The sequence below is a fragment of the Falco punctatus genome (genome assembly GCF_963210335.1).
Source record: "Falco punctatus genome assembly, chromosome: Z".
NCBI lineage: Eukaryota > Metazoa > Chordata > Aves > Falconiformes > Falconidae > Falco > Falco punctatus.
The window spans coordinates 40,203,830-40,224,522 of NC_137586.1; the positions used below are offsets into that span (position 1 = coordinate 40,203,830).

General features: G+C 40.0%; 1 protein-coding gene across 3 annotated transcripts in view; it reads left to right on the forward strand.

The window, feature by feature from the left end:
- The window catches only part of TRPM3 (transient receptor potential cation channel subfamily M member 3), a 309,277-nt gene that overhangs the window by 222,001 nt on the left and 66,583 nt on the right, over positions 1-20,693 (forward strand). For all 3 annotated transcript variants that reach the window (XM_080371682.1, XM_080371684.1, XM_080371683.1), the window contains exons 9-12: positions 6,460-6,532; positions 14,614-14,714; positions 16,549-16,683; positions 19,341-19,391. In XM_080371682.1, coding sequence (XP_080227808.1) covers positions 6,460-6,532; positions 14,614-14,714; positions 16,549-16,683; positions 19,341-19,391 — 360 coding nt within the window. The remainder of the gene's footprint in view (positions 1-6,459; positions 6,533-14,613; positions 14,715-16,548; positions 16,684-19,340; positions 19,392-20,693) is intronic.

The window sequence follows — 20,693 nt, forward strand, 5'->3', positions numbered from 1 at the left end:
GGAGGTCTTTTTCGGCTCAGTGATTTCCTAGCACATTTTCCTAGGAAGAATTAGGACACAACTAGTTTTTTTTCTGGAAGTTAATCCTGTTCACATTAAGATGCTTCAGTAGAATCTGCAATGAGGCAGAGAGGAGACCTTTCCAGTTTTGGGCAGGCGGGGGAACAGTGGGGTCTTTTCCTGCTTTTAAGTGCAAACATCATGCATTTTACTCGGGCAGGTTTTGTGGAGGTAAATGAGAGATAGTATTGTGACACAACGGTTTGAATGGTAGGTCCCAATCACCTCCTCCTGAGAGGAGCGCAGCAGAGCTGGTAGTCCTTGCCTAGCTACCCCCAGAACTGGAAATAACCAGTATTTACTGTACTTTGCAAGTAGAGCACTATGGGCATATCAAAAGAAATCCAGACATTAAAGTTAAATTTAGCAAGAATCTCAATGTGTATTAACACTATTTTTGCAGTGATAATAAAAAAAGTTAATAAAATAACTTTTATTTGTGATTCAGAGGCATTTTTGTTTGTGTGTTTTCATGTGAAGATTTAACTCTTCCTTTAGTGCAGTGCAATACCGTTTTGTATTTCTAAGGGATGGTAACATCAGATTCTATTATATTTGTAAAGAATAGAAGAAAATTCTATTTAAAAAAGCTTGCTGTTGGAAGTCACAGTTGTTCACTGATATGCCTCAGGCAATTACCTGAAAAAGTCATTTCAAGCCAATAAATAGTGTGAATGCTGAAAAAAAGGAGGAAATAAAAAAAAGACCAACCCGAAAATACCCAAGGTGGTGGCAGAGGAACACGAAAAACAGTTCTTTTACAATAATTGAGTTTAACATCAACAATTGACTACCAGCTAGAAGGAAATAATAACGTGGCCCAAATCCCTACAAGAAAAAAAAAAAGTACTTGATTTTGGGATTATTTTTTTCTTCTTTGAACATAAACTCTTTTTCAGCTCAAAAGAAATTGCTGAGTAGGGTAAATGGTAGGTTTTCACTCTGATGCAGTTTCACTATGCTCACAATAGAAAACCATTTTATACATACAGTTTGAATTAGTTCATCATAAAGAAAATTTCTCAGTTTAATCTTTACTTTTTCCAAGCAATGGAAAAGAATGGCTAATAGAAGTCTGACTAATACTGCAACTCTTACCCCTTGTTTTGTTTTGGCAGGGCAAGCAAGTCTTCAGGATGTACTACTATTTAACCTCAACTTCTTGGTAGTGTTTTTTATAAGTAAATGTCCTGGATATCATACCAGTAAAAACACCTTACTAGGTTGTTTTTCTTTTCTTTTTGCACTGAAGCTGTAGAGAGGTTAGGACTCTACATCAGACTTCAACAGGGCACCGTCTCCTTTTCATTTAGAGAAGAAAGGCTTTCTTTTTTTCTTGGTAATGAGTTATTAAGTGAGTTTCTAAGTCTTTAATTTGCTGTTATTTTTGCATCTCAGTGGCAGACATTCATCCAGCAAAAGGTAGCTGGGAATAGAGTTTACTGACCCAGGTATTTTCCTTTAGCACAGCAGTTTAATATACATTAGTGCAGTAGCATCTGTAGCCCATTCTAACATGGATCTAGTCAATGTCCTATTTTAACTGCACAAAAGTGTTGTTTCTCAGTTCTTTGAAGTGATTTACCTACCAGAGTACCTGAAATGGCAACAAGCAAGATATAGGTATGTTAATGAATTTTTAAAGTAGATTAGTATCTTGCAAACATAAAATTCTTACCTGTTAATTGGGGGGAAATAAATCACAAGAACAGGTCTCCAGCAAGACAGACAGACAGGCTTTTTGAGACCTAGAGATACTGAACGATCCTAGATGTAAAGTCTGCATAAATACTTTAGGGTGTGTCCCTATTTCCTCATGCCTCTGACTACAAAAATTAAAGGATGCTGGAAAAACTACAAAGACAGTAGAAGTAAAGAAGTACATCCACATTTTAGGAACAATTGCTGTCTCCTCATAACTGTACTCATAAAATGCAGAAACAAAATTCATTCTGGAAAGGTCAAGAGAGTCTTTCACATAACACACTAGCATCTCATCCAACTACAAATTGTATGTTTTTCCGCCTCTCTGTGTTTTACACAGCTTGTTTACTTTCTCTTTTTATCCACATTTAAATGTGACAGAGAAAAACAAAGGAGCATCATGTGAGGATGCATTCCCAATAGAACTTGTGAGAAAAGGCAGGGGGAATGCGCAGCCCTCTTCATTAATGAATCATTCACTCATGATGCTCAGGGTTCCTCACAGGCTGCTAGTCTAGGACTCTGTACACAGCAGCAATATTCCTGGAGTGCCACTGCCTTGTCCCTCAGTCATAAATAGTTACCGCAGAACAATTGCTGCAAATATGTGGTTTGATAATGATCTGGCTTTGCCAGGTAAAGGAGAAGCAATGATACAAATAGTTCAGCAGCCAGCATGCTGCAGCTTTAAGCCTTATCTTCCAAAATTCATTCTGCAGAGCAGCGAGTGCTGAAATATTTTCCTTTAGCCATTTAAAAGCAAATGTTACTGTACTCAAATACCTCTGACGTCCAGAAGTGAAGGCAACCAACACATCTGGCAAAGATACAAGGTGAACAAGTTATACGTGAAGAATGCTGCAGAGCAGGACCAAGGTTTTATCAGTGGAGATACTTTATCAACAGAGTGACAAAGTTGGTTCCTTGCCTAATTGCAGTGCAGTCTTATTTTAAATCCTCCATTTTGTGAATGAACAAAAACATTTGTCAAGCTTTAGGTCAATAGTGTAAAGGAGAAGAAATTGATCTTCGCAAAACCATGGGAGACCATGACAGGGCAAAGACCTGCCTATGAGGTCCAGCTTATTAAAAAGCCATTTCATCAGGCTGGAAGGCAACCGTTCAAAGCATGACTAGCTGTGAAGTTTCTCAAAAAAATCTGCATAAGAGTAGTAAGGTGCTACAGGTTACCTAAAATCATCTTCAGGACCTGTGACAGAAGAATATCACAGAGGAAGAGTCAGAGATCACTCAGACAGATCTGATCTAGTAGTTAATTTATTAAGTTCTAATCAGTAAATTTAAATATGTAGCATAATTAATAAGTACAAATGGATTGGCTGTCAATACTCTACTATTTACAAATGTTAGTATGGGATATAAAGATTATCCCGTAAGCTTACTATACATATGTGCAAAAATGTCACTTACCAACCCATTCATCAGTGTCCAGTGTCAGGTAAGGGATCTCTCAGCCTTGAGGGGTGACCTTGAGAGGTGTCCCTGCTCAAGGGGAGATCGCTGCAGCACAGCCAGATGCTACAGAGGGAGAGCTCAACAGGCCCTGATGGCTGCAGATATTTATAGTGTAAAGTGGTTGATTTGTCATTAGATTTTTTGCAGTTTTGACTGCTACCAAACCCCCAGTCTCCAGCCAAACTGTTTTTTTTGGGGGGATTGGTGTTGAGTTCTAACTGATAGCCTCACGCAATAGGATTAATTTTGATTAGGTCTAGTGGCTGAGCATCTGCCTGGACGAAACTTCAGTTACTTCAAACAGGAGGAGTGCATCTCTCACAGAGGGAAAGCAACTATGGATAGTTATAGTTAAGCTAAACCATAAGGAGAGGCTGAACATATTTTTTTACTGCCCTAGATTGTGTGCGTTCAGAACAGGCAAAAGCCCACAGTATCAGCTGAGTCTTTGAGCTGTTAAACTCGCAGCATTTTGAAATGAAGTATCATGATATTTTGCCTTGGTTCTGTCTAAAATTCTAGTTCAGTATTGGGCATGACCAAGTTACTGTGGGAAGACAGCCTTTTTATCCTCATGTAACAAAATTACATATTTCTATTTTGTTTTTAATACGTAATAATTTGTTCTGCTGAAGTGGGTTTATTCTTCTGAGACATTCAGGGAAGAAGGATGAAAGAGAACTTGGAAAATTAGGGTTATATGTGGTCCAGTACATGCAAAATGCTTCCCTGAGTTTTCCTGTGATGATGAGCTATTCAGTGCTTGCAATTTATATGATGCCTTTTAATTAAGCTGGGAGTTCGCTGAGCATGTGTTTAGTTTGAGATGTACTTTTTTCTTCTGCTGAACTCTTTGTTGTTCAGTATTTTCAGTCCCCAGTCTTCAGACTGCTTCGCTTTTGGCCTTGAAGAAGAAGGGCATTTTGCTGTGTGGTGGTGCCACTAGGCACAGTGGCACGAACAAGGCACTGCCAGGGTTAGCTGATCTTCTTGCCAGACTGTCACACTTCCCTTCAATGCTACAGAGATGCCTGTAGTTGCAAAAATTGTGTAGCAAATTGCAAAGCGTTATGAGGATGATGTTACAATCGGACTGTTAGGTGGCAGCACGGTATTGACTTGCTCATTGTCAGCACCTGCCAGAGCCGCCCATGAGAAGGGAGATGTTGCTCTTTCCCACCGGGTGAGGGAGGAAGGCTTTCTCTTCCCTCTGCCTTCTGGCCTGCCTGCCTGGCTGCTAACCTCTGTGGCACAGTTTGTCATCTGTGGCATGGGAAGCACATCATAAGCAGGTGCCGTAGAGGGGCTGATTTCATCAGCTCACATCTCTATTGCATTTTGAGATTAGACATACATAGAAATGTGTATTTCTACCCATATTACTGTGCTTTACAGGTCAGAGGAGCAGATTGCCTACACTGCAGGGAAGGCTTCCTTGCCAGTCATTGAGGAGATTTAAGAAAAACGTTAGGAAAAATATCAGGAAACATTACTTTATTGAGGATGGTCAAACCCTGGCACGGGCTTTCTAGAGACGTAGTCAGTGTCATACACTTGTCAGTGTTTAAGAGGCATTTGGACAATGCTTTTAACAATATGCTTTAACTTTTGGTTATCCCTGAAGTGGTCAGACAGTTGCACTAGATGATGGTTGTAGCTCCTTTCCAACTAGAACTATTCTGTTCCATTCTGTGCTGTTCCATTCTATTCTATTCTAAAAGTTTCAGTATGGGGGTAGACATCAAGTGTTTTTTCCAAGAACAGCTGTAGATTCCAGAGGGAGAGAGAAAATAGATCATTAAAGTATCCTTTGCAGTATTTATGCTTTGTCTCAGGAACACTTGGAAGGGTCAAGCTAAGTCTGATTTGAAAACAATCTACTTTAACTGGGGAGGACACCTAACATAAATGCTTTTTCCCATTAATTGTTTCAGGCATCATGTAGATCAGTTGACTGATTGAGCTAAGTCAGTTTCCTATTACTGCATCCAGTTTGCCTTTTCAGTCTTGAACATGCTGTACTACTGTCACTGATCCCAAAGTTTCTTACCTCCCTTTGAATGCCCTAGAGCTTTGGGGTCAAGTGAAGGTGAAACAGGTGCAACAGGAATTCTGTGCTGGATTTCTTGGGATACACTCTGCAGAGCTATTTCAGCTGGCAAACTGCAGCTTGTCACCAAGTGTTGTCTTAACCTTGACCACTTTATGAATCACCTTTCTCCATCACCGTACACTGTTCTTTGTGCCCTGATGTTTGCTGACCTCTATCCCAGATGCTGCTGCACTTCAGTGGCACTGTATGAGTAGGAACCTAGGAATGTGGGGACAATGCGTGCTGCTGAATATGAGTGTAAAATACATTTACACAATTCCTAATTAAAGGTACTACTTAATTTAAAAAAAAAAAAAGAGGCTGTCCATACCAGCAAACGGAAAAACAGGAAACATATTCAGATCAAAATGGTGATGTAGGTTTCATTAATAAAGGAAAGGCAATATAAAAAAAATGCAGTCTCAGTTGCTTCATGAGAAGCAGAGGCCCAAGAGCAGCTATTGCCATGGCAACAAAAAGAGCAAGGGTTTTACACTTGTGTATGCTTCAGTGCAGTCTTAAGCAAGAGTGAAACTGGCTTGAAAGAACAACCCCACTATATTCGTTGCTACTCTGTGAATTGTGTGTCTCACCCTGCTGCCTTAAAGCTTTTATCTTACAGTGGTAGGTCACTGACCACACATGGCTAAAGATGTTTCTGGACCTGTTAGAAGCCTAATCCTTGGACTATTATCTAACTTTCTGCTTTATCATGATGTTGTATAGGTTGCTAATTTTGGTCAAAAATATTTATTCAATGCCATATGCCATAAATTATGTCCACAGCCTGTAATACACCTAACTTCTCCTAGTAATGTATTGGGAGCACTAAATCTAATGTTACTTTAATACAAGAACAGCCCTTCATCTTCAGTTTCACCCTGTGAGTATCACTGGAGAGTTTCCTTCCATATGCTCACTAATACAACTTCTATCTTTAGTAAATTTCATCTCATCAAAGATGTGTGTTAATCCTATCTAATAAGCATCTCTTAAAATGTATAAAGTAAGATAATTTGGTATCCAGCAGGACATTTTTTGAGATCCAAATGATGCTACCCTGATTTAATTTCTTCTTTCAAAAATTACCCTGGCTTCACTAATGGTATTGTCTTTTAACATTTCAGATCACAGTATTTCGCATGGGATCAGAAGGGCACCAGGATATTGATTTAGCTATCCTCACAGCATTACTGAAAGGTAATGGAGTTTCACTCCACAGTGTGTCTGTGTCAATCCCAACGGATTAACTCCGTGTCTCTGCTGTGCTGAAACCTGCATTTATTGACAATACCTACGATATCAAGATGGTAAATTTATACCATAAAATTGAAGTATACTTTTTGCTTTAACTGTTTTAGACAAAGTGAGCTCTTTCTTTGACGTTTAAATAGCTACTGTTTTTTCTATCTGAATTTTTATTCTTCACCCACAATTGCTAATGCATCACAAGAAACATCAGTGGTGACCCCCGCACTGGGTACATGAGATTAGTACTCGCAAGAAGACAGCGAAGGAGCTTCTCAGACTTAGGTCGCCTTGATGGCTAGTAGAGTATCTAGAAGGAGGTTATCTCCCTTCAGATAAAACTGGCAATGTTGTCAAAGTAAAATATTATCTGTACTCATCCTAGGGAAGTCTAGAAACCATGTGGGATTCTTTCCAGCTTCTGCTGGGGTAAAGCTAAGATCTCAACTATTGCGGTGGTAGAGGTTTTAATCTTAAACTTCAAAGGTCACTAAATCTTTCCAAGCCATTACATGTTACACTTATGCCCTTAAAAGATTGTCTCACAGTAACTCTGCTGTTGCTGCAGTTCCTTATAAACCCTGCTCTTGCAGACACTTACACCGTTTAACTTGGCTCCCTTCAAAATATGATAGCATCAGGTAATTTAATATCTGCTTGCAAATACAGAAACAGGTGAGATTTTAAAGGCTCTGAAGGACGTATACTCACCCAAACCTTAGGTACTCACCTAAGCAAGGGCTGGGAGGTTCTAGCCCTCCATTTATATGGTATTTCCCCAAGCAGGATTTTCACAAATTGCATGTATCAATCACCATGGTCATCTTGTTGCTGTCTGAACTGTTTTGTGCTACGTAGTATAGGCCACACTGTTCTTAAAAACAGAGAATAAGACACACCAGACAATTTTAAACAGCCATCTGAGAAACATTAGGCAATGGACTTTCAAAGGTGAGTGGAGAGTTATGCTTCATGAGGCTCTTCGGTTGTTTTCATACAATTGGACCCACACACCTGAATAAAAGGGTGCATAATGCCATGTGGCAGATCTGAATTTGAGTCATAACAAAAAAATTTAATGGATTTATTGCGTATTCAAAAAGTAATGGCAGTTGGTTTTGCATGTTCCAGGGCTCAGTTTTCTTCTCAGCTTCTTCCTGTGCAGGCTCACAAAAGCTGTATGAAAAGAAAAGGGAGAAGGCCTGAGTAACTTTCACCTAACCAAGCAAAATAGTATTTTACATTTTACACAATTATTAATCCCATTCCAAAAATGTTGCTTCAAACATTTAAAATGAAAGTCTGAACAGGAGTAAACAAGCACTGGCCACTTCAAAAGAATGATTGCAAGCTGGTAGCTACCAGCCCAGGAAATTAGCTGGAATTATTTTGCTCCAGTACCTTTTGTTTCTTTAGGCTTCTGTAATATTGCTTTCTCCACTTCTGCTCATTTCAGTCAAGATAGCAGTTGTTTGTCCTGCAGGTAACACGACTATTTTGCTGCTACCCTGAGGTAACAAGTTTTAGCCATCTGAATAATTAAATCTCAAGGCCTTTTGGACATCTTCACACAGAGACAATATAAATGAAGGTGAAGAAATGAAAAAGAAATTAATTCAAAACAAGGAACAATAATTGCATCCATCACCAAATTCCTCTTTTATATCCTTAGGAAATGTTTTAACTGCAGATTTCATTTTTATCTTAAATATAACTGGATTCATCATTATCCTGAGTGTAAAGTGTATTCTCTTCACGTTTGTTCTTAAGGCAATCACTGAAACTACTGCTTCTGATTTCTATTAGTCAGATACAGATTGTCTTAAAGTTGTGACTCCACTTTCTCTACGTATATTTTCAAGGTCTGAATCCCAACACAGATCCCTGGAGTCTTTTGCCACCTTGAAAGCTGCCTCTTGGAAGCTGAAGAAAATAAATTGTAGGTCTGGGAGGGAATGTTTTCTGTTTGAAAAGCTATTTTGCAGTATTTACATGAGCAACTCTACTATGGTGCAGTCTGGGCATATGGTTAGTCCACTCCGATGTGGAATATCCATTTTGCAAGTGCCTAATTTATCCTGTCATCTCCTTAGTAAAATAAAATTACCTTCCCTCTTCATAATAGTAGTGCAAGACATCACAGTGAATTTATGTTAGCTCAGAAGGTGCCTGGATCTATGTAAGTTATTTTGACACCTCCTCTCATGCTTGCCTGACGATCTTGATTTGGTAATCTGCTGATGGCAGCAGCATTTCTGTCTGGCACAAGAGCCAGAGGAACTAAAACTTACACCTCATCTTCCATGCTCCTCCACACTTTCTGATTATGAAGGTATTCAGTGAAGATTGGGTTTATCAGATGCCTCTTGTTAAGCTTGTTAATCTTGTTAAAAGAGCTTTTTGATCACAGGGAATTAAAGTACATAGAACTTTTTAATCAATGTGTGCAAAGATGAGATATCTTGTCTCAGGCAAGTCAGTTGTCCTTATCCATACCATGTCTTTGTACAGCAGTTCTGGTCCACCCTGAAAGAAATACTGCCTGCCTACATATACACCCCATCAGACTGATGCATAGTTGAGTTTTTCATCAGATCAAGAAATCTAAGGTAGCAATGCTGAACCATTTGTCTGTTGATTTACTAGTAAGCAGATTTGAAGACTGGGTCTGAATTATCTTGAAATTTTTAAGTTTAGATTCAGGAATTAATGTCTTTCACCTCTTCAGTACTGTGAGAAAAGTATGAAACTGGTAAGTGATGTATTGGTTACTTTTTCTCAGTCTTACTGGTGAGGATTTTGCAGTTCTTGCTAGCCAGTATTCAAGGTGCATACCTGCTAACTACCAATCCCACCCTGGTATGAGTGATTTGTTCAGGGAGTAGGAGGAGGACAAGGATTAGGAAACACAAAGTATTGCTTCCTGCTTGCTGCATAAAATTTGTGATGAGCTGGTCTCTTTTAAACCCACATCAGGCACACTGCTAATGCAGGAACATTCCTGGACAGAATATTCCACAAGCCCCAAACCCTGCACTTAATATAAAAGATTATGTCCTTGTTTGTTTTCATGAGTCACTTGTTTAATTTTGTCAGCAGATCTATCTTTCTTGGAAGTGATCACCAATAAACTAGGGAATGGCATCCAAACTGGTTATCAATTTACATTGCATGGATGTCATAACAGCATATGGCTTGTGAATTCCTTTTTTTTTTTTTTAGAGAGAGAGGCATGCAAATGTGGGAAGTAAGTTTCCAATTGCATGAATTTGTAACAAGTGAATTTATTGATACAGCTTTACTGTTTATGCTCTCTTAACTTGAACAGTTGGAACTCGAACAGTAATGGATTTTGTCCTTTTGCAGCTGCTAATTGAGCAGAAGGCATATGACAGGGAAGTTAAAGACAGCATATGGAGATGTTCTGAAATATAATTGTTTTGAAGTGGCATCAAAGATCCTAGTTCACGAAGCTGTTGCAGCGTGTGGAGCATACTAACAGCACCAGCCATGTTTCAGCTGGTGATCCAGAAGCCTTCCCAGTGCAATTGTTAACACTGGGAAAGCGGTACCCTGTGGTATATGCATATTGTGATATTACTGCCAAGTAACCTTCTGAAGTAAGCCATGTTAGGCTAATGCAGATCTTATGTCTGTGCATACTTTCCAGCCTGTGAATAACTCATGATTCATGCTTACTGAACAGCCATCATGTAGTTATCAGATGGTCCTGGAGGACAGTGTGACGGTCCGCCAACCATAAAATAACTGACACAGAAGGATTTCAGAGTTGGGCCAGATATCTGGTTACTGCCCTTATAGTTGTTGTTGCTATCAGCTTTGTTATTGTCAATTGATTTGCTAAATGCCAGGAAGACGCTTGTAGCAAATGCAGTGGAAACACAGCCTTTTCACCAAAGAGCTACTGAAACAGAAGGTGACGTAAGACCTGCTGACATACAGAGCAGAAACTTAATTTCAGTTGCTATTTTCCCTGATCTAATTCTTTCCTTTAAATGATGATTCAAAGAGGATACTAACAAGCTTAGAAGTGCTGCAGAAATGAGGCTCCAACAACCATTTCTGTCTAGTTAGATCAGTTTTGTGTCATTTCAGCTTTCCAGATTCCCAAGCACTGAGTATCATAGACTATGGCAGGAGAATCCTTTAGAGGTCTGCATTGATGACAGTAAAGCGTAGTCAGTATATAAAAACTGGCAGTCTATTTCTTCAGTAATCTGATGTGTACACTGACTCACCTAGGATAAAGTTTATGGTCCCAGGCTTTATTATCAAGAAATACTGGATTTTTGGTCCAAGATTTGGTTTTTACCAGAAGAATCTATGCAAGATATCCAAGCAGACTAAAGAGCATAAAGTCATCTGTCCTAGATCTCCTTCTTGTTCATTCAACTTTGAACCATCCTTGCATTGTCTATATCCAGCAACATCTATACTGAAATAAAACACTGCCAAATCAATGCACCCTAAATGCAACTTTTCTTCTAGAAGCAGATGAAGGGAAGAAGAGTCCCACTGCAGACATTAGTCATGTTATCTTAAAACATTCTTTTGAAGAATGTATTTTATGCTCAACCAGGCACCAGGATACTGAGTAAATAATACAGAGACATTAGTCATATTGCCTAAAACACTATTTAAAGCAGTAAATAGACTATGGTAATTAAAATAATACAACACAATAATCAGAGAATCCACAAGACAGGATGAAACAAAAATGTATGGAAAGGAAGTGCTGATGTCTCACCATTGCCAGTGTTAAGGGGCTAAGAAGTGGTGCCAGTGTGATCCCTGTATTAGGTTAATGAGGTTGGCTTTGTTTTCTGTGACAGTGCACAAGCAAGACAAGTCTCCAGAAAGGTCACTTTTGGGATTCTTCTTACTGACTCAAATCCATGCTCTGTGGCACCAAATGCAATTAAGAAAATTATTGAAAGGAGACGGTATCTTAAGAAAGCCCACCTCAAATTTGTTCTAGGGAGTTTTTCTTCTATCGGTGGAAATATTTTTACCTCAATGCTGGATAGAATTCCACCTGAAATAGTCTGAATACTTTCTTTTTCATTTGAGTCAAAAGTCATTAGTCCATCCTGGAATAAAATCTATTAAACAGCATCCGCACTCATATGCTGCTCTGTACAAACTTTTATAACTTTCATTCTTCTTCTCCTTTTACATAGTGCCAGTGTAACCCACATTCACCAGATAACTACATAGGGAAGACAGGAAAGAGGAGAGGGTGCAAGGGCTTTACAGCAATAAATCTGTCTCTGGGAGCAGCCATCCCACCATGTGCATCAAAGCCCCAGCATGCAGATACCTACTGCCCAGTCTACGCCCTAGATGATGGACTGGTGTGGACCTGAAGTACAAAAACCACTTGAGAAACCATACATTTCCTTCAACTGCCAAATGTCTGCAGTGCTCTGAGAGACAGTTAAGTGAACTGTTATGGTAACAAGCCCTGAGAAGAGTATCATCTCTGGGTCGCACATGCACCCACAAGAAAACTTGTCCAGTTTTAAAACTTGGCAGCTTTAAACACCATGGAGGGAGGTGGGAAGGACAGAGGCTGGACCATGGCTTGCTTTCCCTCTGTTCAGTATTTGGAGCAATAAGCATGCTCAAAGAAAACAGTTCTGATGGACTGCTGGGCTTGGGTTTCTTTCTGGAGATGCAGTCATTACCTCATGCCCCATGCCTGATGCTCTTTCATTTTAATCAGATGCACAAGAAGGCCCTGTCCTCATCCAGAAGCTGGGTCCTCCCTAAAGTACAAAAAGGCCCAGGAATGCTACGTCACTTGACACAAACTAGGGAAGGTTCCCTGCTAGGGATCAGAAGGTGTTTGCCTGGAGCATCTATGATTTGGAGTGAGTTTTGGCTACAGTGGGGGCAGCATAGCCCACTTCTTTCACAAAGTCCCATCTGATGCACTTTTGATCCAAAATGGTTTCTAATCAGGCTACACCCCTGGCTACCCATACTGTAGGCTGCATTCAGTTTAGGAAAATCAGGAAGTAGAGCTCCCACATCACATGTTCAAAATGGTGCCAGGCTGGGAGATCACCATCACTGCTCCTGGTCTTCAGAGTTCACCCATTTGCCTCCTCTGCTGCTCACCAGAGAGCTTGCCTGAGCACCTGCTGAAGCTCTTGCTTCTCCTGCAGGGACACAGATAGAAAGGAGGAGATCTAATGACATTTTGAGAAGATTTCTTGTTTGCTTCAGAAAGAGGGAGAACTTTATTTGTTCTCTGTACTTAATTTACATTATCATACCCACTGTGGGTAATTTTTGTTTTGTTTTGTTTTCATAAATAAAACTGTAGACATGTTTGCCCTTCCCAAAAGTAAATATTTTCTGTTCGTGAACATTGCATGTTGCTTGTGTAAGAAACTCAGAAAGGTTCAGATGTCATTGGCGTCCCCTATGAGGTCTCTTGTGAGAACTTTGGTCTGTCGTAGTACACAGCAAAAAGCTGTGTCTTACACATAGGGGTGTTCCTGTTACTACTTAATCACAGAAGGGTCTTTTACTGTTTCCACTGTTTTTTCTTCTTTTCTTCACTTCTTTCTTTTGTTCTGTTCCTGCATCACCTACCTTTTTGTTAGAGCTCATTTTTGTAATAAAATGGAAGTGATCCAGATGATCTACAGTCCGCCATCACCCAAATAATTGCTGTAGGTACTGCCAAGTATTTGGCAAAGTTTCATGGCAGTGAACTAACAGCGGAGTTGACAGTTATGAAATTAAACCATGGTCTAAGCTTCCTGAAAGTCTGCTGAACTGATCCTTCACAGAGAGTTGCCGCAGCCAGCATGTTATGCTTTATGTTTTCTGTGCCTCCGATTTCAGAGTCCACATTCAGCTGGAACAGTGCACCGTTTTGAATAGTGCTGAAACAGGGACAGAAATACTTTGAAGTAATGAAAAGCTCTTGTTTGTCATCACTCCATGGTATCAGTATAAGAATTAATAAAGACAGGAAAACAGTGGAGGTATGAGGCCTTCACAAAATGAGCCTTCATACATTCACCTAATCACTGCAAGCAGCTATGTAGTTAAAAGTCGAAAGGCCCTTTATTTATTTGGTTGATCGGTTCTTTCAGGCCAGTTCTCCCTGTGACACTGAAGCACAAATACTGTTTTATTCTTACAAATCAGTTAATAACTATGAAATCCTTAGTGAAATATTGAAAAAGCACAGCAGGGCAGAAATGTCCCACAGTGTCCATTAAAGCTACAGGGGAAAACATGCCATGCCTTCCAAAAAACAAACAGCTCCAGACCCATCTTGTCATCTGGTAATTTCTTATTTAATTCAGATATATTATACCATGACACCAGCTTTAAAGCATGCATTCTTACATGAATATTGCACGTGTGAGGGGAAGTTCGTCCCACCAAGATCCCTCAGTAAAAACTGAGAGGAGAGATTCCTATGCTTGTACAGGATCCCCACCTTATCAGGTGGGAATGCACAAAAGAAGCACATAAAATGCACAACTATTGAAATCAGTGTGGTCTGTGTGAGCTGAACCTGTCCATAATTGCTAGATGCGTGTGGGTGTGTATGTGCGCACTCATGTGCATATGTGTGTGTGTGTGTGTGCCTGCGCGTGTGTATTCATGCAGCTGGATCAGCATCTCCCTTGGCATCTGCTCTTGCTTGCATCCACGAGATGGGACCAGTTCACTCCACCATGAGTTGGATTCTGCCAATATTGCATGTACCAGCTGTATTTTTCAAGGAGGATGTGAGGAAGAAATGTTTATGAGCTGATCTGAGAACCACAGATTCAGATTTAAGAACCGGTATTTTATTATGTATTTGTTTGTAGTGGAAGGTGTGGTTTTGTTTAAATATGAGATCAGATGTGGAAATGACATGGAAATCTGTGAGATTTTTGACAAAGAGGAATTACCATGGTGGTCTGTTGACTGAGTTTAAAATGTTTTGTTTCTTTTTTCTCCTTCTCTCCTCCCTGCACCCCTGTCTGTATACACAGGAGCTAACGCATCTGCTCCCGACCAGCTGAGCCTAGCATTAGCCTGGAACAGAGTAGACATCGCTCGCAGTCAGATCTTTATTTATGGGCAACAGTGGCCGGTACAGTATATATACAGCATCTTCTACTGAAAACACTTCAAACCCTACACAACATTAAATCCGTTCTGTTGGCAGCGGTGGTTTCAAAGCAGTGTAAAATGTACCGAGTCGCGCTCCCAGCCAAACACCAAGTTCCCGTTCACAGCTGCTGAAGGCAGGCACGGTTCCGTTAGTACGTTCGCGTGTCCGAGGAAAGGGTGACATCTAGCGATGCTTTAACACTGAGAGACCACACCCTTGAAAAAGGAGCAACACGTTTATGCTGTCAAGCAATGGTTCTGCAAGCTGAGAACAGCAAGTGTCTGTTTACAGCCATGTTGCAACGTTAGGCTATAAATTAAAGGCAGAGCTTCCTTTTGCTCTTCAAGCAATATGTTTTTATATACAAGTACTGAATTTGTTGATGGGTGAACATCAAAAATATGCTGAACAAATGTTGGAGGTCATCAAGTGGACCACAAGAGCTGATCAGCAATGTTACCACATAAGTGCTGTGGCTCCAGACCTGAGCTGGCGTTAATTTTGTGCCCAGTGCTGCTCTGCCTGCATCAATTTACCTGCTTCACATCTGCCCCATCCTATGCTCCAGCTGCCAGCTGTGGGGACAGGCTCTCTGGCCAGCACCGTTCCCCTGGGGACACCATGGGCAGAGCTTCCCTGCAGGAGTGGGAGGGTTGTAAATAGAGGGGTTATTTATGTAGAATATATAATATTCTATATAGAGAGAATATAGAATGCGATGTGGGGCAGAGGAGGAGTAGCCAAGTCCCAACTTGTGCTGCAGTTTTTACAGTGGTGGAAGTCACCCAGGAAAAAACAGAAGGACTCTGTCTCTATCTGTAGCTCCTTAAAGCCCATTTTGTCTTCATTCAGAAGGTTTAATTGGATCACAATATTCATTACTGTGATATTTATTTTGTGACCATCATGAAAATTTCTTATGCTATCATTACATGAGCACTTACAACTCCCCACAGAAAAACTGTAACAAAAGCAAAAGCTTCTGTTTAAATATCCTTGCTTTAACTGTACTTTCTGGTAAAGCTAGTTTGGAATATCCTTGCCTTTTCATGTATGGAGTGAACAGGACTATTTATCCTGTCTTCAATATTGGCCATAAGTATGTACCAAAATACGGGAGGGATTTTAATGGTACTAAACTGTCCTTACCGTTATTACTCCATCACCACATTATAGCAAAAATTTGCTGAAATGCTGCAAGCTGCAATCATTTTGCAAGCTAAAAGCTGGAAGTATGAGATAATTTCTCATCCTTCTAACTCCCCACCAACCCGCTAGAGACAGAAAAGGAGAGGTTTTGCATAAGAAGACCTCTTGCATTTGGCCCTTCAAAGAAATGCTAATTGTCTTCAAGCTTCAAAGCTATTTCTGCTTCCTGGGTGTCAAAGTTTCCCTGAGTTTCCACACCATGAACAGACGAAAAAGCTGGTAAAGACTGACTGAAATCGAGTGTGTGTGCATACAACAAATATACCCAATGTAAATAAAGTGTTTGTCAGGAAAGCAAGAGGTAAAGATAATAATGAGATGGTGAATAGCATGAAAGTGTGGTCACAAGTTTCTTGGGTTCCAGTCCCTTGATCTTAATCTGGATTTCCTAGAGTATGTTGATTTTAACACTCTGACACTCATTTTTTAAATGCTGCCCTGACTCAGAGCAATATAGACTAAAATTGTGATTAATCCCACTTTAAGCTTAGCAGAGCAAACCTCAGAATTTTTTCAGGATTCTCTGCTTGTTCCAGGGTGACGGGACCAGCTGGATACAGCCTGCAATAGCAGGAATGGCCTGTATTAATTGCATGCTTTGCAGGTGGGCTCCCTTGAGCAAGCAATGCTGGATGCACTGGTGTTGGACAGAGTGGATTTTGTGAAATTACTCATAGAAAATGGAGTAAGCATGCATCGTTTTCTCACCATCTCCCGGCTAGAAGAATTGTACAATACGGTAGGGCCAACCTAAGGCAAATTTTACATCTCTATATTTATTGTTCTAGCTCCCACTCATGTTACAACACATGATGATGCACAAGGCAGCCAACACCTGCTGCGGAAATCTTCCACGTTAGACATCCACATGGTGTCTTAGCTTTCTCTGTCATATAATGGAACACGCTGTGTCTTGCCCACCTACCTAATCTGCTGTACGGATTTTCTAAAATGTGGATTAAGCCCCTCACAGTACCAGCTGATTTCTGGTCATTGTAATTCCAATATGATAGACTGAGATATAGGCAGATGGCACTGGCTGGAAGACAGTAACTGGCAAGTTCGGATCTGTAGGATGGTAATACATGACTCCTGACAGTATAAGCCCTTATGGTTTGGGGGAAAATGATGCAACTGTTAAACTTAGCCACTAGAAAGCAAATAGAAGGAAACTTCTTGGCATAATATTCTGAATTTAAAGATCAAATCTGATGATTTCAGCAGGTCTATTAGAGTGAAGGACTTCCCCATGTGCTCATGGAATGTTCCAAAAATTATAGTTGGGGCTTTTAAAAACCTGTATGCAAGTTTTCTATCTTTGCCCTTAAAATGAACATAAAACTGCACAGGTTCAAATTGCTTCTGCATTCTCAACGGCAAAAGAAATTCCAGCATCCACATCACATCCTTATTGCCTATGGAGAGAAACCAGTAAGTTCAAATTGCTAACTGGTATGGAAAAAATCTATTACTAAATTGTTTAGTTCTTAGGGCTGCTGGTTCTGTCTGCTGGAGAGAGGCTGTGATACAGTGCATAGCCCTTTTCAAAAAGTTTTTTCTGCCAGTACTCTTCAAAGCTCTGCCATCATAAGCTGCCACTCTGGGCTGTTATCCAGAGATGTTTCACACTGATGGTGACCAGAAGTCAGTCTTTTGAATATCAAATATGAAAAGAATTTATTATATTTGTGCAAAATATAGAGGAACAGGTATGTGTGCCACCCTTGAGACAGATTCCCATCTGATCTTTGATCAGCTTAAACTTTGCCTATCAATTAGTGCTTGTGTATTAAAAATAGAAAGCCTATGAGTTTTCTTGCTACAGAGATAAGCACTGTAGTTCTTGTATCAAAGCCAATTTTTACAGGGAAAGAGTCTGAGGAAAGTCTTCAGTTCTACAGCTTAAAGAAGGCCTTTTTGAACGTATTTGTTGTGAGCTATAGAAATCACCATAAATTATTCATGCAAGAATTCCAAAAGATCCAGACTGTGAAATGCCTAAACTACCATTTATGATATATGACCTAATGAATGCACCTACGATAGCCTTAGCACCAAGAAAATTACAAGGCCAGTTAAAAAATACCAAATTTCAACATGAGCCTGAGAGTGACCTGGGAACCTACAAACCAGCGAATCTGACTTCTGCCGTGGCAAATTTGTAAAAATGCAATAAATAATAGAATTAATAGACAAGGGGATCAATTTTACGTCAAAAAAAAAATTCAGCTGGCGTCTGTAGTGGAATGTTAAGCCTTAGAAATCTTTTACAATTTCTGAAGTCAACATGCAGGAGAATAAGGATGTTGCAGTTTGTCCACCTGTTTCTGCAAAACCTGTTTGACAATATTTGAAAACCTCTGAGATTATTAAAGAAATTTAGCTGTCATGACATAGAAGACAAGGGGCACCTGTGCTTTAAAAACTGCTTGAAGGATAGAAAACAGAGACTAGGAATACGTGGTCTGTTCTCACCACAAAAGGACATTATGACCCAGGTCATGCAAGACCTTGTTCTGGGACCACTGCTGTTCAGCCTGTTTAGAGATGACTTGAAAAATAGTAACTACTGAAGGGACAACGTTTGCTGGTGATTTAGCATTACTCAGAGTAGGCAAATCTGAAGCAGCATATGAAGAATCACAGGAAAGTCTCATCATGTTCAGTGATACGGTTACATAAAATCAAGTGTTGGCAAGTGCAGAGCCATGTGTATATGGAAACACTGACTCTGCATGTATGCAGTGGTCTCATCTAGCACCAGTTATAGGCAAGGAGACCTTCAATAAAAGTTTCTTAGAATATCAGCAGTAGTCAAAAAAACAACAGAAGAGAAAGTACTTCTCCATGTAACATATGCTTGAAACTGAGGAGTCTGCTGCACGATGTTTTGCATGTCAGGTAGGCAAAAGAACATAAAACAAATTCACAGACTGTGCATGCTGTTAGTGGCTTTCAGACAAGACAGCCTAAATGCAGTGTCAGGCACAGGGGCTCACAGAGCCATCAAGAGGGAAAGTGGAGACCCTGACTGCAGGAAGGGTGAGATTTAAGCAGCTGTTTTTCCTTCCAGTCTCTCCTAGAGGCTGTGCATGTTGTGCTGGGCCCCTGCTTTGCCTAAGCCAGTAACCTAATCTAGTATACAGGACCATAGTTTTCATCCAGTATCGCAGTTCTTGTGGTTTTCTTACTGAAGTGTTTTGTACAAAAGAGAAGTCAGGTGAAATAATATTCTTGTAGTTGGTTTTATTTTAATTAGTAACGCTGTACAATTAAAGTGCTCTCAGTTGCCTGATTTTTAAGCTACTAAGGTGAGAAAGCTGTTTCAGCATTTACATTTTGCAGGTCTTTGGACAATGCAAAACTATTTTATTCTTTCTCATTTATCCTTTGCAGAGACATGGACCATCCAACACTCTGTATCATCTAGTCAGGGACGTCAAAAAGGTAAGAGTCCAATAGACGGTAGGTTGGAAATAATGCTTTTTGTAGCTAGATACAGCCTCTGTTCTGCATGAGCTTTCAGTCAGAGCCTTCTCCTTCCCCTGCCATTACAGAATGTCCTGTTTGTATGTACTGAATATGAACTTTTTGCATACAAAGCACAATTAGCAAGTTACCTGGCTTGCTTTCTCTGTGGTTTTAGATGCTTGGGTAATAGCGCTTCTGCTAGTATAACTGTAGGCTTTTACATACCATGTAGATTGATGCTGTTATCTGTATTTTTCCATACCCGCAACTATTGTCAAAGCTATTTTCCATGTTGTTAGTTTACTTCTGAGCCTGTAAAATAGCCCTTATCCTTGTGCTGGATCCTAGTTTGTTGAAATAGTTCCTCATTCTCTGTTGTGTGTTATATTGTAGCCATCTTCCTCAGCAGAAAAAGTAGTGCACCTTTCGCCTGCCCCTTTATCAAGTTAATTTCAAGCATCTTGAATTATACAGAGCCATTAGGAGGGAGGACAGAAACACAGAAAGGTGTAGTGACACGGTGGAGATACCCAATACCTTTAGCAATGTGTTCAGGATTAGAAGCGTTACAGCAGCAGCAATGAATGAAAATCCCTTAGCCTCTAAATATATGGATCAAATAAGGAGATTGAGTCTGCAACTGATCTCATCAGCTTGAATATTGTCTCAAAGCATGTGCAGATTACAACCTTGCACATTACATAAGTCGGACCTCAAGGGACCTCTTCTTACTTGAGAAAGAAGATTCCTGTATAAGGCACTAGATAGAAGATTGAAAAGAGAGCACACGTTGAGCAGAACCAAAGGCAACCCAGGAGAGGAGAGTGGCAATGTGGCATATATCATCTTTCTGTTAAATAATGCTACAGAATAATCATTATTTATGTTTAGTGAGGTTCTGGTGGGTTTTTTGGGTTAGTGTGTTACATGGCACCGTCATTGTTCCATTATATATAGTATATTAAGTGACCATCAGAAAGTGTGAAATGACTACACAAGAAACTGAAACTGTTCTTATGCACAAATCCCCTTGGATGGAGCAAAGTAAAGCTAGAATGCATTTAGACTGGATACATATGCCTGTAAGAGTTTGAAACAAGCATCATCTGTCTTCTTACTTTAAAATATATTCCTTTCCAAACTTCTTCTCTCCCCCATCATAACCTTCCCAAGTTCTCTGAAGGCATAGAAATTTGTGTGTTGAGTGACTAAATAATACCTTTTTCTGAGTCCATAACAAAAGACTATTTTTAAAGGAGCTCTTGAAAAACGTGGATC